This window comes from Phycodurus eques, chromosome 3 (genome assembly GCF_024500275.1).
Source record: "Phycodurus eques isolate BA_2022a chromosome 3, UOR_Pequ_1.1, whole genome shotgun sequence".
NCBI classification, from domain to species: domain Eukaryota; kingdom Metazoa; phylum Chordata; class Actinopteri; order Syngnathiformes; family Syngnathidae; genus Phycodurus; species Phycodurus eques.
This window is the reverse complement of record NC_084527.1, coordinates 6,547,746-6,571,824: the sequence shown is the minus strand read 5'-3', so window position 1 is coordinate 6,571,824 and position 24,079 is coordinate 6,547,746. Positions and strand designations below refer to the sequence as shown.

Below are 24,079 nucleotides of genomic sequence, written 5' to 3'. Positions count from 1 at the left end.
CCCGAGTTAAACATACGAGTGTCACAGCAAAGGGTCTGAATATTTATGGCTGTGTGATATTTCAGTTTTTCTTTTTCATTAAATCAGCAAAAATGTCAAGAATTCCATTTTTTTCGGTCAATATGGGGTGCTGTGTGTACATTGAGGAAAAAAATGAACTTAAATGATTTGAACAAATGGCTGCAATACAACAAAGCGTGCAAAATTTAAGGGGGTCTGAAAACTTTCCATACCCACTGTACATCATGACTAAAGTTACACAGCCACAGCTTGACCCGAGAACGGACTAAATGGACTTGCATTATTTCCTAAGAGAGAATGGGTTTTGCGAAATCCGACCAGCGTCTGAGAATGGACTGTTTGACCTTAGGCTGTTCAACTGTAGTAGAAGTTTGACAACCAGAAAAGTGTTGATGAGCCATACAGTTGATCAGATTCACATTTTATTTCTGGCTGCTTCTTCACTCTTTGCTAACACTCAAATAAATCTCCACGTTTTTTACCGTCTCTCTCTCTCTCTCTCTCACACGCACACACACAGGCGCACACACCCTGAAAGAGTTGAAAAAATTGAAAGGTTTTTGATGGAGGGTGAAAATGGCGAGAGTGAAGAGGATGTAATCATATTGAGAGAGGGAACACACAGTAGCAAAGCATTAGCGCGGGTGAATCATGGAATAACTTCAAAATTGTGCGCGGGCACTCCCATGCTCAGATGCCTCATCTACATACACACATATTGCATCTCAGAAATAATGCTCCATTATTCAGTAAAAAGCAACGAGTGAAAAGAAAATGCATGGTCACAAGCAAGTGAAACAGATTACTAGCTTGACTCAATACACAAAAGCACCATCTTGGACACAAACTGTATATATACATGGATGCAGTGGGTAAATATTAAGGTACAGACATCGTGAGCGTGTGTTCTATGCTGCTTGTGGTCCGTTTAAGCGCAATATTTGTGGCTCTGTCTTTGCGAACATTCAACCTTTGCCACATATAAATGTTTATTTTTGGTAGCTTAACAGCACGAGGGCAAACCAGTGGAGCCTTGAAGGCGGAACCTCATATTTGTTGGTGTTTCAAAGCAGTTTTTCCCCATAGCACGGGGAAAGTGAATTCATCCGTGCCAGGGTCAAACTGTGACCATCATCGTACATTTAACTGATGGCAAACAGCAGTGTTTGAAGTCCTTTTTTGTAGTGTAAAAATAATTTCAACTTTAACAAAAAAAGTAATGAGGGCAAAAAAAAGTATTATATTTTTAGCAGTGAAATTAGTGAAGAAAGAAAAAGAAAAGCAAAAATCTGACAAAAGAAATCTGAAAATTGTTGAATAAGTATGATTTGAATGATTAAAACAAACAATATGATATGACGCAAAAAAAAAAAAAAGATTTTCACAAATGTCTTGAAGTATTAGGACAAAAATAATTCACAAAAGTATTTAAAAAATATAATTTGAAGAAATATGACAGAAATGTAAAAAAGTATGACTTGAAATATGAGGACGGAAGCAATGTTTTGAAAAATTATGATGTAAATATTCACAAAAAAATATTTTAAAATTAGAATGAGACAAAACTGAATATAAGTAATTATTATTTACAAATTAGGATGGAAATATGATTTGAAATATTAGGGGGGGAAAATATATGCACAATTTAAAAATATGATTTGAATGTAATGACCCAGAAATAAGAACTTGCAAGTTGATAAATTACGACATGAAAAAAAACAAGCTTCACCAAAATTCCATTAAAAATTATGATGTAAACAATTATTAGAAAAATGACAAATTTTAGATTTGAAAATCTTTGACTTAAATGTAAGAAAACTATAGTTTAAAAACATGCTTTAAAGGTGATTATTAAACTGTGATTAAAAGATGATTAAAAATGTGCGGAAATATTTGATCACAATGAATAAAATGGGATTCTTTTTTTAACTTTTGATTTTAAAATTTTATATCAAGTGAGGTCTCACATGAGATGATGCAAGATGCATTTTGGATGTTTTTGCGACTTTTATTTTTTTCCCCCCAAATATAGGGTGGAATTCCAAATTTTAGGACTTTTTAGGCAGTCCGCTTTCCAGGTTCCACTGTATGTGCATTGCACTTAAAGGTGAAGGGGGTGGGGGGCGCTTGCTTGCGAGGTCAAGTGTTGTCAAGTGTCCTCCTACACGGGGGACACTTGAGTTCCGTAGTGAGGTTTCGAACACAGCTCATGTTAAGACAGGAAGTGGGAAGTAAACAAGTTAAAGTGCAGGGTGAGCATGAGAAGGCAGGTGGCTTGGCTTTTGAGGGAGGAAGTCGTCCGGGTAGCTTTTTTGTGTCAACATGGAGGCCTGTGAGAGCCTCCGATGCGCTCACAGTGTCATTATGGAGGGAAATTCGTGAGGAGCGCTAAGAAGTGACCTATGGCGTACACGACCGCTCCAGCCTTCAGGTGGATGGTCTTAACTGTTGGACCAAACAGCAGGTGGAACTCACCCACAACCCCAGAACTCAACGCTTGGAAGTTTACGGTGCGACTGGCTTTAAGGCTGGATTTACACGACATGGGTTTTCAGTGCGTTTTCGAAGGCCTTTTCAGAAACAATATCCAATGTGGGGGGAGAGAAAACAAAAAAAAGTCATCATTTTAAGATAATAAAATCAGATTTTTATGAAGAAAAGATTAAACAGGAAAACAATTTCAATGTCAATGAAGTTGGATTATTACAAGAAAAAAATTTGAATTTTATGTGAATTAAATACTAATTGTGGAACAGACAAAATTTTAATATTACTGGAAAAAAAACATTTTATGTGAAAATCATAATTTTACGAACAATCAAGTCATAATTTTACGAGAAAGAAGTTGTTCAGTAAAATTTTGGGGCAAATAAAAATGTAACATAAGAAAAAGATGCATATTAAACAAACAAATTCAGAATTTTAGGACAAATAAAAGTTGCGACATAACGAAAAAAAAGGTATTGCATATAATTAAAGTCGCAATTTTAGCACAAATAAGGTCAGAATATAACAATAAAAACATTTCATTTTTGGCGAAAATGTAGTTGTTATTTTTGGATTTGTTTTAGTTTTAAAAGACATAATTTTATGCTATCAAAAATAAAGAATAGAGATATTACTGAGAGACCGCGAAAAATGAAGAAGAATCTAAAGTGGATATAAAAAATGCACATGCCTGTTCAAATGCCAGGTTTTTGTGATATAATAAAAAAAAAAAAAAAAAAAAAGGGACCAAGACAAATTATTTCAAAAATGTATAACTGTAAGGTGAGAGCAATTGAGAAGCCTTTTGACAAAACCAAGGAGGTTGCTTGCATTTAACCCAACTGTAGGGCCAATCAGCCCAAGCTAACTAAAGTGTATGTAACGTTTAATATTTGTATTATTTATTTATTACCGTTTTCATTGCCCTATGTTGACACTTGTGGTTTATGTGCGTTATAGAAGGTAAATGCAGTGAAATATTTATATGAAAATACATGTAAATAGGGAATTGGACACTTGCAGTATAAATCCAGCCTTAGAGACAGCAACAGGTAGTACGTACACTGTATATAATGGAAGCTGTGAGTGTGGTTTCCTTCAGTGTTTTTGGAATTTAAACTGCTTAAAAAAAAAAGATAATAAATACATAAATTATATATTATTTTTAAATCAGTCATTGGCTGCTGGTGACAGGCTCAGATTTCCAAGCGTCGTGATTGTTGCTCTCGGCGTCTGACAGCCGGTCCGGCACTTCGCCGCCGTCTTCGGTGGTGGCGATGGAGGCGGCGGAGGCGGCGGCCTCGAGGTCCACCTCGGTGTCATCGTCGTTGCTCTCGGCGCTGTAATCCACCGCCTCCAGGAAGGACGGTTCATCTTCGTCCATCACGTATGTGGTGGGGCAGCTGCTGTGGGACCACACAGACATGCGGCGTCATCGCGACTGGCACATATTTCACCTTAGAAAAATGTCAAGGCACACCACCAAACAAAAATGCCATAAAAGGTGGTACCGTGGCTTACGGGTTTGTTATGTGACCAATCTCGCAATTGAATTTACTCATATAGCCACCGTGGACACAGCCTGTTCGACCTTCTCCCCTCAGGCAGGAGGCTACGGGCCATTCGGAGCACAACCTCCTGCCACATTCCTCGTTGTGAATGTACGTTTCACTCACAATGGCAATAAAACCATTCAGATTCTGATTCTGATATATCAAATCAACGTCCCCCATTGAAATGAACTAAAATGCCATGAATCGGTTCCAGACCCCTCCCAAAACACCACCATTTTGTCTTTTTTTTCTGTCTGCCATCTAATGGAAGAAAATTTAAGTTTCTGCCTGTCACTATATGTCACTGGCATACATAGAAGAACGAAGATACACTATTTGTAAGAAACACATCCAAATAATACTTTTTCTTATTTGATCTGAATCAAAATAAGTTTGGTTGTTAGTTGAATGGAGACAAAATGTTTTGAAAAATACATTTCACCTGTAAGAATAAATAACGATAAAATATAAATGGAAAACATTGTTGTTTTTAAGATAAAAATATAAGTGATCTTTTGGGTATTTTAACTGAAATGCAAACAAAAGTAATTGTTGTTATTTCGATTTGTATTGATTTGATATGAAACACAATTTTTGTTGTTTTACAGATACAAAAAGTACACTTAGTGATTTTTTTTCTTAAATAGAAAGAAAACAATATGGTTGTTGTTTTTCAGATATAAAAAAATATTTGGGGCATTTATATTTTAATTTGAAATCAAAACATTTCATTATTATAAACACAAAACTTTTTTGTAGTTAGTTGAAGGAAAATAATGTGACTTATTATTATTCATACAGAAGGCTACAAAAGGCAAACATATTACTCCATATTACTATCGGGCCCAAAAAGCTTTTAAATGCATTACATTTAAATATGTTTGTCCATTATTACACAAAAAAGATATTTGATCATTTGGAATCAAAATGGCTTTGTTTCTTTCTTTCCCCGTGGGTCCCGATGCTTAAACGCTTGCTGCATCTTTTGAGGTTTTAGTGGCTTTAGTGGCTTTTTAATGGTGTTAATGGTCTGAAATGTGATCCTGGGCAGACAGTCCATCACGGGCCATCTCTCCAGTGTCGTGTCAGTCTGAGTGGGAGACAGAGACACAAATGGTGCGCTGTAAACGTGCGTATGTGTGTACATGTGCGTGTAATGGTGATGAGAGTTGCGAGTGAACAGGAAATGTCCTTTTCTTTGGGTTCCAATAACTCTTTCCTCCAATCTACACTCCGCATGTGCATCATCATCTACATCCACCCACACACTGACTGTATCTAGCCTTTTACAAACGGGCAGATGCTCCCAATGGCCACAATATCATTGCAATGGCGACCTATTAAATGCTAAGTGCTAGCATGGGCGGGCGGGCCTGAGAGCATCCAATCTCACAGGAGAAAACATTGCGAGTCCCTTAATGATCAAAGGCATCAATGATGAATGAACACCTATCAATATGAGAGGAGAGGGAGAAGGCATGAGGAAGATGCTCATGGGAAGGTGCTGGTGGTGCGGCGGAGGGCCCGAGTTAAGTGGTTTGCAGAATAAAGCCATCAACCGTCTTAACAGAGACAACAAACATCCAAATGATTACGTAAACAAATAGCTTGTTGTTACCATTTGTTGTCGTCTGTTGATGTTTCGAAGAGAGGCGCGGACGATGGGTAATTTGGTATAGTGCAGGTCACAGGTTATGGCTTGATCACCATCAGTGAGTAAATTGTCTATTTGTACACGTTAAATCTTAAAATAAGCGTCATTAAATATGCATTGTTCAACTTTGCAATGGCTAGGGTTTCTGTCTTCAACAACAATTCCAGTGAATAATTATACACAGTTCCATCTTTTGACTTGTGGTATTATGACTTTATTAGTCCTAAAACCTTTATTTAATTCACAAAAATGTTTTACATGTAATATTATAACTTTACTGCTTTATTTGTCCTAACATTATGACTTTTTCTCACAAAATTACAACTTGGTGTAAAATTAAGATTTGATTCCTATAAAATGTATTTTGTCTTGTAAAAATACAACTTTATTTGCTCTAGGATCATTTTTTAAAAAGTCTACAATTCTGACATTATTCGGATAAAATAAAAGCTATTTTCTTGTAATAGTATGGCGTTCGTGCTGCTAAGATTAAAATTTTATTTATATGAAAATACAACTTTTTTCTCCTAATATCACGACTTTATTCATCCTAAAATTACAACTTTCCTCACATAAAATTACAGATTTTATATATATTACAACTTAATTTGTCCTAGAATTATAAGCATGCACAAAAAATAATTTCCCTTTTTGTCATAATATTACAACATTGTGATTAAATTATAAAATGTACTTTTTTATCCTAATAATAAAACTGTATTCATCCTAAAATGATGACTTTTTTTCACATGAAAATACATAAAATTACAACTTTTTTCCTCTGAATATTACAAATTTGTACAAAAATTTCTAATTTCCAAATTATTATAACTTGTTTCATTTGTTATAAATTTCCATTTTCCTTCACATAAACGGATGTCTTATTGTATTATAACATTACAGTAACATTTGTCCTATAAGTCAGACTTTATTCACATAAAATGATGACTTTTTAATTGTAATATCATGACTTTCTTCTCATAAAATGACTTTTTTCTCGTGATAAATATCCAAAATACATTTTTTCCCCCACTCGTTAAAAATTCTGCCAAAGGCGGAGGTCTTGAGGACTGCCTTGGACCAAGTACTACCTCGAAGAACTACCGTGTATGTGTGTTTTTATATGGTCCTATTAGCGCATGTATGCGTTTTCTAATGTTTAACGAAATAGTTTCCAATTGAATGCTTACTCTGTCACCCAAACACGCTTCTGTCCAATTGTATTGAGCAACTTTGTGCACATCTGATCTCATTTTGCTCTCTTTGGAAGCAATGAAGTAACGGTTATGTCCTCTGCCTAAGTGTCATTTCTAACCTGACTACTTTAGGCTGCGTCCCAATGAGGTCACTCTCCAGGTCCAGCAGGTGCTGATGGTTGTGGAGCCCCGTCATTCTCTTGAGCCTCAGCAGCGCCACGCAGAACTGAGCTCCCATCTCCTCCAGCTCCCTGGTGCCAATCTGAAAACCCTGCAAACAAAAAGATTCACGGTAAGATCAATTGCAGATCAAGATAACTTGTGACACAATTACTCGGGCATACATTGAGTTTAATTTGACGTTGTTCGGTGCTATAACAACCAACCTGAGGGAAGGTTTTGTCATCAATACATAGTCATTTACTGTATTCCCATTACAGGAAGTTCAAATTTATGTGCATTGTTATGAGTCCTTGAAATCTCCATAGAGAAGTGGTCTCTCTCACACCCACACCCACACACACACACGCGCACACACGCGCACACACGCGCGCACACACGCACACACACACACACACACACACACACACACACACACAACACAGCAGTCAACCTCACATGCACAGAGCGCTTTTTGTTCCTTCGCTGCAGGAAGGCCAATGCCGGGCCAGATTCGTGTGCTCCGAGACATCTGGACAAACGCTTCCACGCATAAAACGACGGGGGTGCTTTTTAATACCAAAGACTTCCATCACAAGAGTTCCTCTGTTGTCATTGGCAGGCTGCTGATGAAGGAGGGAGGTAGGGGGCATAAAAAGGACTGCAGCACCACCTGGTGGAAATTATCATCTTAGTCAGAGGATGAGCGACAGAAAAATTAGAACCTTGTAAAATGATGACTTTAATCACATAAAACGTTGTTTTTCTATTCATTTTATAATTTGATCAATCTAAAATGATCATTTTTTATTATAGTATCGCTACTTTATTTTTCCTTAAAATCTAGCTTTAGTCACATAAAATTGCAATTTATTTCCCGTAATATCCATCCATGCATTTTCTGAGCCGCTTCTCCTCACAAGGGTCGCGGGCGTGCTGGAGCCTATCCCAGCTATCATCGGGCAGTAGGCGGAGTACACCCTGAAATGGTTGCCAGCCAATCGCAGGGCACATAGAAACAAACAACCATTCGCACTCACATTCACACCTACGGGCAATTTAGAGTTTTCAATTACCTACCATGCATGTTTTTGGGATGTGGGAAGAAACCGGAGTGCCCGGAGAAAACCCACGCAGGCACGGGGAGAACATGCAAACTCCACACAGGCGGGGTTGGGGATTGAACCCCGCTCCTCAGAACTGTGAGGCCGACGCTCTAAGCCACCGTGCCGCCTTCTCTTCATATTATGAAGTTATTTGTAAAATAAAAAGTGACGATTTTATTCTTATAACCCAACTTTATTTGTACTTGAATTACAACTTCCTTCACATAAAATCAAAACTTTTTTCTCGACCTGATTTTATCCATCCTACAAATTATGAATTTATTCAGGTTAAAATAAAAAACTATTTTCGGGAGTGTTAAATCTTTGTCTTAAAAATATAGATTTTTTTTCACTTAGAATTTCTTTATTCTCACAATTTTCTAACTTTGTTGTACACTTCTGACTTAATCACATAACACTGTGACTCTTTCCTCATGATAAACAAAATGCAATTTGGCCTAATCTCACAGCCGTGCGGCAAAGAGAGGTCAGGTCGCGAGCTGCTACCTTATATTTGCCCTGGTCGCATCCGCAGACGGTGCTCTCCATGGTGTAGCTGCGCTGCACGCCGATCTCCCGCCACACGACCACGCGCGCCGTCGACTCCTTGGAGCGCTCCACCACAAAACTGCAGCTGGCCATGCTGAAGGCCGGCGCAATCTGGGAGAGGATCTTTGGAAGGGCCTGAAAACACCGGGAATTGACCACAGACCGCTTTGCGCGAGCACTGTATGTGTGTGTGTGCGCGCGCTCACCCTGTATGCCAGATCTTCTTGTAAGTCACTGGACGCCGCGCTGATGTTGGACTGCCATATGGTTTCCTTCAGACTGCAGCCGTACATGAAGACGTTTTTCTTTCTGGAATGGCCGTGGTAGTCGCAAAACACCTGAGCACACACAGACGCACACAAAAATAACATCACAACTTACAGAGGCGCACCCTAAATCAGTGATTCCCAACCACTGTTCCACCACGGCACATTAGTGTATGTTACTTGCATGGGATGCTTGTTTTCGGTTGTTTATGTTTTTGTATCTGTCTCTATACAATTTAAAAAAAAAAAAAAAAAAAAAAAAGGAATTTCTCACAAAGAGCATTGAGCAGACGCCAAGATGCAGACGAACCTGCATGGAGCTGTAGTGACAGATCCTGACGTTATTCACAGGGTGTAGCACAGGTATCAAACTCAAGGCCCGGGGGCCAGATCCGGCCCCATTTTATGTGGTCCGCGAAAAGCTAATTATATGCGTTGACTTAATGTTCCTTGCTAAAATAGAAAATACCAGCAAATTGTTTTAGCTTTTAGCTTTTTTACTAGCTTTTAGTAACATTGAGGCATTGCTAGCATTTTTTGTTAGAATGCTCCTTTTAAAATTAGTTGAACGTTTTTGAATGGCTTCTGATTTCTGTACTAGTGATCCATCAATTTGTTGTGTATATGTAATAATGTGAGCCAATCATAGATTTCTACAGGTTCACATTCATAATGGCCCTCCGAAGGAAACCAGAACTACAACGTAGCCCATTAAAAAAATAAAAGAGTTTGACACCCTTAGTTACAGGCCTAGCTAGTAGCTACCTAACTGCATGCTGTAGTGATAGAAATGGGTCAAGCAATTATAAGGAACTCACAACTGCATCGGGTGACCACCGACGAGTACGAAGGCGCTATTGGAAGGGGCAACTCATGCATGTGCCATAGTATGTCAATAGGCACCATTTTAACCACACCACAAAAAAAAAAAACAATCAAGAAAACTGAAATGGTGAAATACAGTTTAACGTTATAGCTCCACAGTACTTAGTAATTCTCAGTCTTTGTACGTTTTCATTTAATATCTTCAAACATATATAATGTATTTAGAAAGAAATCTGAATTCACTTTACAGTGTCTTTAATTGCTTCATTACACTTCATCAAACCAGTAAATTTCTTTACATTATTTTTGATTCTTTTATTCAGTTTTTATATTCATCTTTTACAATAAAGTGCTATTTTTCAACAAATTGTAGCGTTCTTTGTGGGGACTGGAACAGATTAATGGCATTGCAATTAATTTCAATGGGGGGGGGGGAAATTGATTTGCGATTTTGCTATATGAGTAAACTGAGTTACGAGCTCGTTGACGGCGTTACTTAAACTCGTAAATCAGTCAGTAAGATACAGTGGTAATTTACTGTATCTTTGTTCGTCTATCTTTGCCAGCAACGTACAATGGCAGGCAAAATAATCAAATGCTCTTCTACAACATTGGAGAAGGTACAATTAACCTGTGTATCCGCTTGCTGCCAGTCATACAACAGAATAATAGCTTGGTGTGCAACTAATGAGGCTCAAGTAAATTTGTGAGTAATTTGATACGAGCTCATCATTATTGCAGTACATATGCTTTATGTTTTGTGGAGTGTTGTGAGATTTTTCAAATGTAATATATGTGCCTTGGTCCAATAAAGGTTGGGAAACACTGACCTAACCGGTAATATTGTCACATTGATCCTATAAGAGATGGTACCAGTGGCGCTCGTTGCGTATGTGCGAGGTACTGCAACAGGCTCTTGGTGTGGTAGATGGTGGGGTGCAGCTCAGGATTGGGGTTCTGCCACTGCCGATTCAAATCTTCCCCGCTCAGAGAACAACGATGACTAAACCAAAACAAAAGCATAACTTTTAAAAGCCGCCAGTCCAGCCTAAGCCTCCATTTTGCAAAGCTTCACACTCACTTTCCATTGACGACACCGTCAGGGTTGAGCATGGGTACGATCTTGAAGATGTAGGCCTCTCTCAGGGTGGCCGCCAGCAGGCTGGTGCCCATCAGGAACTCCAACGTGCCTTTCATCACCCAGCTGGCATTGGTTTCCCCAGGGTGCACTCTGGCCGACAGGAAGATGAATGGACGATTTCCTGCAAAGGGGGAAGATCAATTATTATTTTTTTAAACTTTTTTTTCTTTTATTTACAAGAGGTAGGCAGCAATTTCTACAAGGACAAAAAAAGTTATACTATGACAAGAAAAAAATGTTATTTGATGTGCATAAAGCTGCAATATTACAAAAAAAGAAAAATCTGAATTTTTGGAGAAAACATTTGTATGTTTAGGACAAATTACGTCGTAATATTATGAGAAAGGTCACACTTTTATGTGCGTAAAGTCGGAACGTTATGACGTATAATTTAATATTAAATAATTAGAATATTATGTGAATACAGTTGTGACATTATGAGATGTTTTTTTTCATTTTAAGTGAATAAAGTCTTTATTTTAGGACAAATGAGTTGTAATATGAAAAAGTCAAGAGTTTTTGTTACTAATGTTGTCATTTTAGGAAAAATATAGTCATAATTTCACAAAAAAAGTTGTAATTCTATGGAAATGAAGTTGTAATTTTAGGAGAAACAAGATTGGAGTATTACAAGAAAAATTTCAATTATTTCACTCAAACAAAGTCATAAGTCATTAGGACATTGATTATACTAATACATAAAAAAAATAAACTTTATGAGAACAAAAGATATGATTTTAGAACAAATGCGTAATATCACAAGAAAAAAATTGTACATTAAAGGGAATAAAGTCTTAATTTTAGGGCAAAGGAGTTGTAATAGGATTACTAACATTGTAACTATCGGACAAAAGTCATGCTCTTATAACAATTATAAAAAAAGTCGTAATTTTGTATGAATAAAGTCGTAATTGTAGGACAAATAAAATTGAACTATTACACGAAAAAGTTATTAATTTTACTTATACAAAGTCAAAAGTCCTTAGGATATTAGTTCAAATAATACATAAAAAAAGAAAAATCTTTTGTGAGAACGTTGTAATTTTAGGACAAATAAATACGTAGCACTGTCTTACAAGAAAAAAGTTTGAACCTCATGTGAACAAAGTTGTAATATTACAAGATAATGTGACTAATTTAAAGGGAACAGGACTTCGACTTCTACTAGACATAATAATAGAATGGGAAAAAAAGACAATAACATGTAATATTATGAAAAAAAAAAAACCTCACAATTTTATGTGAATAAAGTCAAAAATTGTAGGATAAAAATAGTCCTAATATTATGACAAAAAAAGTCCTCATTATATGTGATTGAAGACCAAAACAGACAAACAAGGTCTGGTAGGTTGACTCACTAAACTGGCAGATGTGATCACTGGAGTTGGACTCTGGCATGGCGGTGATGGTGAGGAACGGGCAGCTGTTTCCTCCGAGCGTCTCACACAGGACATCTTGTCTCAGGTAAATCTCGGGCGCCCTCATAGCTTCCAGCTTTGACAGGTGCATCTGCCAAGATACGACGCGACAGTTTAGCATTTCACTTCCTGAAAAATCTGCCAATACTGGGTGAGCCATGATAAAAATACCTTTAGAGAGGAATACGTGTAAGGGTAGTGATAAGAAAAGTAGCACACGTCATCCTTGTGGCTGAAGCTAGTGCTGAAGGTCATCGTGTAGTAGGACTTCCCTTTCTGACCGCCGGTTGCGATGGAACTCCTGGCAAAATTGTTCCTGAGGAAAAACGTCAAATAAGTGCCTTAAAAACTGTAGCAAAAACAAACAGTGTGTTTATATAATTGCTCCATTCCTTCATCTTTGAAAGAAGGCAGAGTGCACAGCATTTGATGAGCGCTTGATTTGGATGTATGGATATATATATATATATATATGAGTATTTGCGATAAAAGTTCCAATTTTAGTATAAACAAATCATATTACAAGTAAAAAAAAACAAAGTCATTTGATCTGAATGGAGTTTTTGCAACCCACAGGAAAAAAACAATAGAAATGTCCTGAGAATAATCTTTTAATTTTAGGGGGAGAAAAAAAAAATCTGAATTTTATGTGACCTCAGTTGTAATATTACAAGATCCAAATATAGGATTTAATGTGAATAAAGTCGTAATTTTAGGACAAACATGCAGAAGTGGTAATATAATTATCAAAAAGTGTTCTAAATTATAATTTTAAGACAAATAAAGTTGTGATATTACGAGAAAAAATTAAGACTTTATTTGTCATTATTTTCCGGAAAATAGTATAGGGTTTTTTTTTGTTTCACAGAGAAGAAAATTGTAATTTTAGGTCAAATCATATATTATGACAAGTAAAAAAAAAAGTTACTTTTATGGAGCTTAAGTTGTCTTTTTATGGCAAATAAAGTTGCAATATTTAAAGAAAGAAAAGTAATAATTTGATGTGACTAAACGTTTAATTTTAGGGGAAATTATGTCATATTACTAAGAGGAAAAAAATCCTTATTTTAAGTGGACAAAGTTGTAATTTCAGCACAAATATAGTTGTAATTATAAGAGAAAAAAGTCTGAATTTTATCAGAACAAAATTGCTTTCTTCGTACAAACATAGTAACAATGTCCCCGAAAATCCTTTTTTTTTTTTTTTTTTTTTTTTTTAAAAAAAACATTCTAAGAATAAAGTTGTAATTTCAGCTCAAATAAAGTCATGAGAACAAAGTTTTATGAGAACAAAGTTGTAGTTTTTGGCCAAATAAAGTTATTGTGCACATGTACCAAAAGTGGTGGTGGGTTAACAAACTGATTTCTGTCACTGTATTCTGTTCTATATGAATCCGACCTACTTATAGTAACAGATGTCTGTTCCTGTTCTGACCCAGCGAGGCCTGCCGCTGATGGCCTCCTGAACCGAGTACATCAGCGCCTGCATGCCTAAACACACACACACACCAACATACGTACATTAACATACACACATCAACATACACACAGAAACACACACGTATATACACAAGTGGTTCCTCGACTTCAGAGTTTTTTGAGATACGACCAGTCGTTGAGTCGACTATTTTCCTTTAACATGCGAGCAAAAAATTTGAGGTATGACTGCTATATGTTGGTAGTGAGTGAAATCAACTAACAACAACCAGCAGGTCGGCAGATAGTGAATAATTCTTCAAAAAAGAAGCTTCAAGCTGTTTATCGCTCTCCCCAGTTCAGGTTTACTGTGGAACCAAACATAAAACATAGAGAATTATACATTGCATATTGAAAACAGCCACATAGATTCGCCTTTGTGAAGTCAGTTTCGCTTAATGCTGACAAACAATGCAAAACGCAATGGAAGAATTATATTGGTGTCCCGGTGTTAGAACCCTTTTAGCAACAGATATTTAAACACGAACGTTGGAGTAACACATGCTGACAGTTAATATAACAATACTCACTGGCATATACCCTTTCCTTGTATATCCATATGTCGGTGTTACACTGCCCCCAGGTGGCCATGGCACACACACCAGAAGAAGCAGCAAAATGTCCATTGAATTGAAGCAAAAAAATGCGGCAAAAACTTGTCTCATTCTTTGCATTCTATATCATAATGTCAGTACTTTACGGTTTTTATAAAGTAAAATATTATCCAGTTCTATTTTTCTTTTTTCTTGAAATTGTTGTTTTTTTGGGGTGGCTGGAAAGGAATTGTTGCATTTTCATTCATTTCAATGGGGAAAGACGATTGCTGTTGAGTGTTCTGCGTTACAAGCGTCGTCATGGAACGAATTAAACCTGTATCTCAGGGCACCACTGTATATATATTTAGTGCTATGCCTTTATTTCACAATAAGAAGGGAGAGTGGCAATCTCACCATAGTTGAACTGGCTGTTGGACTTTTCACAGTTGATGATGTTGAAGCGGTACATGGTTCCCACGCGCATGCCGCTCACTTCGAAGTAGAACCACTGGTGGTGGTGGTTGCTGTTGATGTCCGAGTTCAGAATCAGATCGTACTCGTACCTGCGCACAAATTTGCATCACGTACCAACTGAACACAACACCTTTTCGTCACAATGATTTTGTTTTCCACACTTACTTCCGGATCTGGATGGCCTTCCTGAGGTTGCCGGACTCAAACTTAGAGTTGAACCTCAGTGACTCGCCATCGCTTTCAATCACGGGACAGCTGCAAAAAAAAAAACATTTAAAAACATAAAATATGACATTCAGAATTGACCTAAAAAAAAAGATATGAGATTTAGAATAAAAACGAACCTGGGCATGTCAAGGTCGTAAACAACTTTATCCATGATGTTGTTTGGGTGAATCAATCTCTCAATATCCTGGAAAATCTTAGACCTGCATGGTTACATGAGCAGATTTATAAAGTGTTTATCTTAACTCAAGGGTCACATTGTTGGACCTTTGGGACTTCAACACAATATTTGCAATTTAGCATTCGCAAATTAACATATTTGCTGATTTTGGCAGGAACCTATCCTCCATTATTCGCTGAAAAGCTCACTTAGTTGCTGGTTTTGTGCTCAGGCCAAAGCCGTGTCTAATATAGAAATATTGCTTTGGCATCATGTTGGTGCCAAGGAACTAGGTGGACGTGAAGCCAGGAGTCAAGCCAAAGCCTTGTTTAATAGAAAAGAGGTACTTTGCCGCCTTCCTGTGGCATATGAAGAGAATGGATTTTTGTGTTACCTATGGATGACAACATTTGTACTAAAATTGTCAAATTATTTTCACCAACTGCGTTTGCTCACCTCTGTACCCCGTACAACCTCTCCAAAAGGGACTCCCGATACGTGGGGGGCACGTGTCCAAAGTAGTCCGGATAGGCCACCTCGGTGTAGTGCGGCACAGACTTTGTCCCCTTGACCATTTCCACATAAAGGTCCAGGTCATGCAGCGGGAGAAGCTGAGCCGTGTCGGGCACCTCCAGGACAGCTCCTTCGCTGCCTTCATCCTCGCCGCCCTCAGAGCCACAGTCTGATCCTCCTCCTCCTGCTGCTAAACAGCGAATGGCGATGCCCTCTAAAAGCAGAGGGGACTGCGTGGGCTTCGGTGCACTGATGGGAGATCCTTTTTGTTTGACTCTCATCTCATCCGCATTTAGGGAGACATATTCAGGTGCTTGTGACCAATCCTGCTCCACTGGTTGATTATGTGCCTCCTCCTTTGTGTTGAAGTCCTTGCCAAACTGGCTAGTCTCCAGCTGAAGAGGAGGAATGGTGGGCGCGGGAGCAGAGGCGTTGCTGACGTTCTGAGCTGTGGGCGCAGTGATGTGATTCGGGGGCAGCGCCTGAGGTGTGGGCACGACGATGGACTGAGCGGATTGAGCCGGTGAAGATGTGGTGGGGGATTCAAAGTTATAACCCTAGAAAGGAGGAACATGTGGACAATGTTACTCTCACGTGGTCACTCCACAATGTTGTTCTCCCTCCTCTGTGTTCAGGTTCTGGGGAGCTACGCAACTAAATTTAAATTTAAGTAGTATTTTCATTATGAAGGTGGAATTTTGTGACGATGAAAATATTGGATGTATATAATTGTGTAGTCCTTAAATGTGTATCATGTTCTGTCAAAAGATTACATTGCGATTGACATACGGACCTGGAAGTCTTCAGACAGCTCCACAAAAAACTTCTCATAGACTCTTAACTCTTCGTAAGGTCGGCTCGGGATCTTTTGCGGGTGGAGCTTGTTTATATCCTTTTCAATGTCGTCATTCTGTTTAAAGGTACATCAATATGTGGGCAAAAACACTCATTTCAATATGTAGAGGCAAGAAAAAAAAAAACATTCAAGTGCGAGAGTTACCAGGGAGCGGCATTCCTTCTCATCTTCCTCATTCTCCGTATCGTTCTCCGTGTCTGCCTCTGTGTCCTCGTTATCGTCACTGTCATCCACCACGTCGTCCACTTGGGGGGGCACCCACGCACACAGCACATCAATTATTACCCTTAAAATTGGTACATCTTTTATTTGTTTCTCTATGTGAATATATTATTCCTATGAGGGATTATCACACCAGGAAGTCTCTTAACACAAAGACCAAGCAATCATGACCAAATGATATTTTTTGAAGAAAGGGGAACATTTCTTCAAGTACATCACAATGATGATGACTAACATGACTGAGCACTAGTAGGAAAATGATGATGTCACTGTCCTCCTGATTAAATTAATACCAATAGAAATTTGATATCTGCTGAGCTATTTTAGGAGCCACAGGTTCAATTGTGGTAGTGAATCTTTGGTGTCCTTGATCAGGGCATCCAACTCCCTCTTTTTGTTCTCTGTGGCTGCTATAAAGCTGGACACTGTTCCAGTGTGTAAAATGCATACAAATGCATCTTAATCCCCAATTTAAGAGCCTTGGACTGAGTGTAAAATGGTTGAAAGATTTCTAAATAAACACATAACATTTGCCTTACTGTTGAATGTAGATCATAAAAGCTGACAGAGGAGCATCTAAGGTCATCTAAATGTCTCTTATTCAAGGGGTGTTAGGAGAAGAACATACAGAGCAAGTTACACAGACTTACATTCAAAAAGACTCGAGTGGTCACCCAATAACTTTGTCTGTCTTTGCTATTTGCATTAATGCTTGCTATTACAGATACGGTACCTGTTTATGGTTTTAGATCAATGTATCGATACATCCACAAAGATCCATAAAAGGAGTCTTTGAGTGAAGACCAGTGTTCATTATCAATTTTACACTGCAATGTTTTATGCGGAAATTATCTTTGAGAGGATGAAACAAGCATTATATGATGCATGTGTAATGCTTGTTTAGTGATTAGTCATGCTAGTGTGATGAAAGGAAAATGTTATTCTCTGCTTGTCTGGAATAGTCTTACCCTTCTTTAAGGGCTCGCTGCAGAGCTGAGCCTGTGTTCTTCCTGTAAGTGTAGCAGTGTGTGAGAAGCATTATTCGAGTGCGTGTGTGTGTCCATGCAATGAGGTGTTGAAATCGATGTCAACCCCCTTATGTGATGCTTTTGCGCATGTTTCTCACCTCCAGGTGGTTGGCTGTAGCGCTGTGCGACCGGCCCTGAAGCCAGCACGTGCTCCAGCTGGTAATGGAAGGCTGACTTGATGGTAGGCAGAGGCAAGCGGTTTTTTGGGAAGCACTTCCTCATGATGAGACTTGAGGCGTTGACAAGAGGATCCAGGGTGCGCACCGAGAGACACTCCTGGAAAAATACCACGGTGGAAGTAACACTATCCCAAAAAAGTTAGGGATGTTCGGCTTTCGGATAACATTTCAGGATGAACTGAAAATGCACTATAACCTTTACAAGTGAACTTCATTTGACCTCTATTATTACGAATTAATTTATAGGTGCCCTGCGACTGGCTGGCGACCAGTTCAAGGTGTACCCCACCTCTTGCCCGGAGATAGCTGGGATAGGCTCCAGCACGCCCACGACCCTAGTGAGGATAAGCGGAACGGAAGATGAATGAATGAAGGAATAAATTCACAAACACCAACTCTTAGCGCGACAAATAGCTATTGTACACACTCATAACAATATCAACAGGAACAAATAGAAGTAAAAAGCAATGGTTAGTTTGATTTTCTATAACTATAGTACTGTAGTTAATAACATCACCGCAATGAATTCTGGGTTCCCATAATCCCTTTCTCCGACTACATTGCCGGGACCGTCAGTGTGAGGGACGAAGCCAGTGTTTAGGGCAGGAAATCACCTATTCACACCATGTTTGCATAGGCAACGTCATTCAAGTAGAGCCTTTAATAATCATGTGCTTGTGTAAAGTGTGTGGATGGTGACCTCAAGTGCACATTTAAAATACATTCAACCCTTTAAATTTTCACATATTGGCATTGAATTGCATATATGAAACTTACAAATTTATATCATAAAAAAAAAAAAAAAGAAATTTACAAAAAATGTCATTTATAGTGGTGTTTTTCAGAAACATAAACCCCTGCATCAAACGAGGGTTTTCTGTATCCCTAACTTTTTGTGCATAGTGTAGGTTGTAGGCAATAGCATGTGTTGTCATTCATTCGCTCCTACTCACACTTGAAGAGTTGTACAAAATGCGCATGCCATCAGCCTTGGTGAACGCCCGCCTGCCCAGCTTGATGTTGGTGACGTTGCGCAGGCAGGCCAGCAGCCCCTTACGGATCACCGTGTGACGATGCCACGTGTCGTTGCGGTGCCAGTCCAAGTACAGGGCCAGCAGGGTGGACACATAGCTGCCCTCCACCGCCCGCCGAGCATTTGTCTCTGGATGGAGGATGAGAGGATACGAATAAGGTATAGTGCCATGAAAAACTAATTTCTCCGTTCCTGATTTCAGATTTTTTTGGGGGGGTCGGCATAATTATCACAAATGTTTTGGATCATCAAGCCAGTTTTAATATGTAACAAATACCTAATTAAATACAAAATGCAGTTTCCAAATGTTGCTGTAATTTATTAATGGAAACAAATCCAACCCATCTGTCCCTATGTGAAAAAAAGAATTGCCCCTCCTTGTTCAATAATATACGTAACTCAAATCAACACCCAGGACAGCCGAGTTCAATTTCACTGGCCACACCCAGGTCTGATTAACATCAGATTTGTTGAATCAAGAAAACACTAATAAAGTACTGGTCATATAAAATGAAGTAGGCTACAAGATCTCAAAAACAAAAGAAATTCAAGAACAAATGACAATCAAAATGATTGAAATCAATCTGTTTGAAAAAGCTAATAAAACCATTTTCAAGGCCTTGAGACTCCAGTAAGTCATGGTAAGAGGAGCAATTATCCAGAAATGCAGAAAACTGGTAACAGTGATTCTTATTTACTGTATAAATTTTGTCCTAATTATCGATCAAGGAAATTGCTTAGAAAGCCCAGTCCCAGTCCAGAACAGCTTGACATCAGACTATCACGCTACAGCGGCATGATAATCAAAGCAGTGCACCCGGTGTAATCAATACTCACTAGATTTCAGCAGAGCAACGAGTGCATCCACAGAGACCCTGCAGTCAAACACAGCGAAGATAATTACAAATGCTGCTAGCTTGTTGTTTCTACTTTTAAAGGAGCCATATTACAATATATTGGCACTGTGCAGGCCCAACTATTTGTATATAAGCAAAAAAATTACATTATTTGTCTCCTTTAAGTGTCTTTCTTGCATGTACGTACTTGATCAGACTTGTATTCTTCTTACTGTACGGTGCCACAATCTTGAACATCAGCTCTATAGCGCCGCTATTACCCAGGGATATGGCGTTCACCACTTCACAGAGTGCAGGTAAAAACAGATATGAAACATAATGTTGTTGGTTTTTTTTGTGGATAATGAATGACAATTAAGCAAAGTTGTCTTTGACTTACTGTTAGCCGAGTAAACCCTGAGAACCTGCAAGCAGGGCAGGAGCAGCTTGACGTTTTGGAGGTTCTTCTTGATCAGGTTTATTGTGACGTTCAGAGCGCCAGTCAGACGTGCCTTCACGCCCAACTTCCTGTCTGAAGACACACACACACACGCACATGCACACACACACACACACACACACACACACACACACATGATCTGAAACCCAAATGGCTTCAGTATACAACAAAAACAAAGGAATTTACCTTTCTGTTCTAATACTTTTGGAGGGCACTGTATAAAGCATATGGTCTCTCTATATTGGTCATTTTCACCTATCGTGTGTTGGTCTGGAACATATCCCCCACGATCGATGAGGGGTTCACGGTATGGTCTTTGCAAAACACAAACTTTCAATGCAGTATAGTACCACTACAACCACTATGTAATTTCTTGTGTATAATATGCATTTATACCCCTAAAATTTTCATTAAAAATCAAAGGTGCGTATTATACATAGGTAGAAGGAAAATGAAAAATGTTTGTCACGTTGTATAGATGTATACCTGGGGGTTGTAAAAAAAGGTGTACGTTCATTTCAATATATAAGCGATGTCTAATGTTACAAATTTATATATAATACGGTAACATTATTTTCGCTGCTCACCTAGAGTCATGATGGCCTCGCAGGCGCCGCCTTATTGATATCTGTTATCATATCATATTCTGTTGCTACCGCGTCTGTTTGACGGCATCAAAATTAAGTGTCTTAGTCTACCGGACGGCGGAAATGCTCACACGAGAATTTCTAATATACCTTACACCCAGGGTAAAAAATGTGGAATAAAAGTGCAAGTAACTCTGCAACGTTTAAGAAGAACGTGCTGAAACACTAACGAACTGTGAAGCAGCTCGGCAGTTCGACATAAAGAAGCTAATGTGAGATTCTGGAGGAAATCCAAGGAGAAGCTCCTGCAAGAAAAACCACATGCAAGAGCTTCAGGACATGGAAAAGTGGCCCAGTTTCCAGAGATGGAGACAGAGAAGGAGCTGCAGGAGATAATAGCATAATGGAGGGCAAGCAGCTGCGCAATCTGCAGTGTAATAGGACCAGGGTAACCATTATAATTGAATATTTATTTGAAAAACCTAATACATTACGGATAATACTTCATTTTTTGAGCATGGATACCAGCAATTCTAAGGTACATATTATACATATGTAGAGGGATAATCCTGCCGCGGAAGGGCGATTTCGGGGGTGCGTATTATACTTGAGAATGTATTATACAAGGGAAATTATGGCATGCATATTGAGTGTATGTCCTACCTTTTGGGCCCACCTTGGCCAGTAGGGAGTGAACCTGCAACATGAGCTCCTCGTTGGGGGGAAACTCTTTGTTGGCACTGATTAGAATGCGGAGTAACACTGCTGTTCCTCCCTTCGATACGAAGACCCCCGCCCTGCGTCCTTTGCCTAAACCAGCAAAAAAAACAACAGCAAGTTAAAAACAATGTTTGAATCATAATAACTAGTAACGGTGAAACATAGTCTATAAAAAGGTCGCGAGAGATGGAAAAACCCAGTGTAAAATGCTGCGGCATGACCAGTAGCAGAAGACATTACTAATTAGAAATGGATCACAAATGATCCCACCAGGCATCCTCCAATTGTTTATTATATCTATGATAAAAGCTTATTCTTGCTTGTCCATATGTGCCCTGTGATTGGCCAGCGGCTAGTCCAGGGCGTGCCACGTCTCAGCTCACCGACACAAACTATAGGAAATGGATAGGAGGATAGAAAAAAACATCCAACTGTACTCACCCAAGGTCAGCAGCTCACTCAGTATGCAAAGGATGTTCAGGATTGTTGGGATGTCCCGGGTGCTCTGTCAAGAATCATATTATCATAAATCAGCTACCAAAATGTGCATAGTTATCTATAAGTTTGTGTTAAAAACATCACATGAATGTCAATAATACCGTAATTTCTTGTGTATAATAAGTATTTTTTTCTCAAGAAAATCTTCAAAAGTCAATAGTGCATATTATACACAGGTATACTAAAAGTTAGAAAATTCCTTCACAGTGAAATGAGGTATATGAGTAAATATGTGTTTTAGAAAATTAATAAATTAGTTTTAAATCCTGTGATTTAAAAGTTGACATTCTATTAGGTTCACATTTAAAATACTACAACTCATCTAACCCTATCTTATGTGTTTAAGTAATGAGGCTGTGATCCACCCTAGTGTTTACTTTTGACACTGCGGCTTTACGGAGGTACTTTCCACCTCCCACGTGAACATTGGCACGTCAGCCGGCTCGCCCAACGTACTGAAAGCGAGAGAGCTCAGGTGCCCGGCCGGATAACAGGTTCACTCTTTGGGCAAGATAATAAATACAGTAGGTTAGGTAAGTGGGTTAGGAAGATAGGGTAGGTAGTTTAGGCTTTGTAGGTAGGTAGGTGGGTAGTTCGCTCGGTAGACAGACAGACAGACAGACAAAACGGCAGACAGACTCAGGTGCATCAAGTGATGCCGACCGACCTCCAGTGAAGAAAGAATGACCTCCATGCCGCTGGTGCCTTTGGACATCACCTCCTTCGACGTCTTCTCTGCAAGACAAGCATGATACACACTATTTGGACAAAAGTTTTGGGAAATTTGGCTTTTTGTCCATTCATCCAGATGAAAATTTTTGGATCCACAGAGGAGAGAACGTTTACACCCTAATTCAGCTACATAGTTGAAGCACATTTTGCTTTTATGACATCATTCGGTCCTTGCCCTAAGACATAGGTGTCAAACTCAAGGCCCGGGAGCCAGATGCGGCCCACCACATCATTTTATGCGGCCCGCGATTTTGCTAAAATCTGTACCCAAATTGTTATAATAATAATCAATAATGTTGAGATATTGCATTTTTCTGTTACCAAACCCTTCTTCTACACTAACTTAAACAATACTTGAACAAACTATTATACTTGTCTTCTGATTTCAAAACCAGTTATCCCTCAATTTGTTGTGTAATGGTAATAATATGTTTTGGTGATTAAACATTTATATGGTTTCACTGCTCTAACGGCCCTCTGAGGGAAATCATAACTACAATGCGGCCCAAGACAAAAAATTAGTTGGACACCCCTGCCCTAAGAGTTCTCCAAATGTGCCGGATTGATAGGGCATCTATTGCAAGTCATCCCATAGAAGTTACCATTGGATTTAGGTCTGGGCTCTGGCGAGACCCTTCTAAAATTGCCTGTACTTACATCAAGAGCACCAAATAAACCTGAAGTAAAACAAGTAAAACAATCGACTGCGTGTATGCTGACGTAAGATTTTTTGTGTGCACCAAACAGTTTTTGTAATTGTGCCCCAAAAATGTAACTTTCATCTGAACAAAACAGACTTTACCATATGCTTTGGGAAGACAAAAAGGCTGGTGTGAAATCAACTAAAACGGGTACTTAAATAAATCCATTATAAACAATTGTTTTTTTATTTTATCTATTAAATATATTACATTTTATATTTTTTTTCATTTTTTTTTTTTTTTTCATTTTTAATTGCTACCACGTATTGCCATTCACACTCGAGCTATTTGATTGGGCTTTTAGAGTGAGGCTTTGCCCACTCCGATGAGCAACCCATTACATTTACCAAGGGGTATGCCCCACAAAAGTATGTGAAAGCCTCACAAACAACGAGGAGCACAACTGACGTGTGGAAACACTCGCAGCCTCCGTGCGTTGACCTTTTGGAGCACTTCAGTGATGCAGAC

General features: G+C 38.7%; 1 protein-coding gene across 6 annotated transcripts in view; it reads right to left on the bottom strand.

The window, feature by feature from the left end:
- Window positions 1-1,389: 1,389 nt before the first annotated feature.
- agtpbp1 (ATP/GTP binding carboxypeptidase 1) overlaps window positions 1,390-24,079 on the bottom strand; it is a 32,502-nt gene continuing 9,812 nt past the window's right edge. Inside the window, exons 4-27 of one of the 6 annotated variants that reach the window (XM_061671833.1) lie at window positions 22,846-22,913; window positions 22,122-22,185; window positions 21,624-21,770; window positions 20,314-20,445; window positions 20,122-20,215; window positions 19,915-19,952; window positions 18,998-19,206; window positions 17,964-18,141; window positions 17,806-17,847; window positions 16,760-16,860; window positions 16,553-16,669; window positions 15,703-16,316; window positions 15,206-15,289; window positions 15,027-15,116; window positions 14,802-14,950; window positions 13,779-13,866; window positions 12,547-12,691; window positions 12,316-12,466; window positions 10,898-11,078; window positions 10,690-10,819; window positions 8,932-9,063; window positions 8,684-8,860; window positions 7,031-7,182; window positions 1,390-3,914 (exon numbers count right to left, since the gene is read on the bottom strand). In XM_061671833.1, the coding sequence (XP_061527817.1) occupies window positions 3,683-3,914; window positions 7,031-7,182; window positions 8,684-8,860; window positions 8,932-9,063; window positions 10,690-10,819; window positions 10,898-11,078; window positions 12,316-12,466; window positions 12,547-12,691; window positions 13,779-13,866; window positions 14,802-14,950; window positions 15,027-15,116; window positions 15,206-15,289; window positions 15,703-16,316; window positions 16,553-16,669; window positions 16,760-16,860; window positions 17,806-17,847; window positions 17,964-18,141; window positions 18,998-19,206; window positions 19,915-19,952; window positions 20,122-20,215; window positions 20,314-20,445; window positions 21,624-21,770; window positions 22,122-22,185; window positions 22,846-22,913 (3,515 nt within the window). In that variant the 3' untranslated portion in view covers window positions 1,390-3,682. Of the gene's footprint in view, window positions 3,915-4,769; window positions 5,152-7,030; window positions 7,183-7,650; window positions 7,744-8,683; window positions 8,861-8,931; window positions 9,064-10,689; window positions 10,820-10,897; window positions 11,079-12,315; window positions 12,467-12,546; window positions 12,692-13,778; window positions 13,867-14,801; window positions 14,951-15,026; window positions 15,117-15,205; window positions 15,290-15,702; window positions 16,317-16,552; window positions 16,670-16,759; window positions 16,861-17,805; window positions 17,848-17,963; window positions 18,142-18,997; window positions 19,207-19,914; window positions 19,953-20,121; window positions 20,216-20,313; window positions 20,446-21,623; window positions 21,771-22,121; window positions 22,186-22,845; window positions 22,914-24,079 lie in introns of those variants that run through there. The other 5 variants (XM_061671829.1, XM_061671831.1, XM_061671832.1 and 2 more) reach the window with 5 other exon arrangements.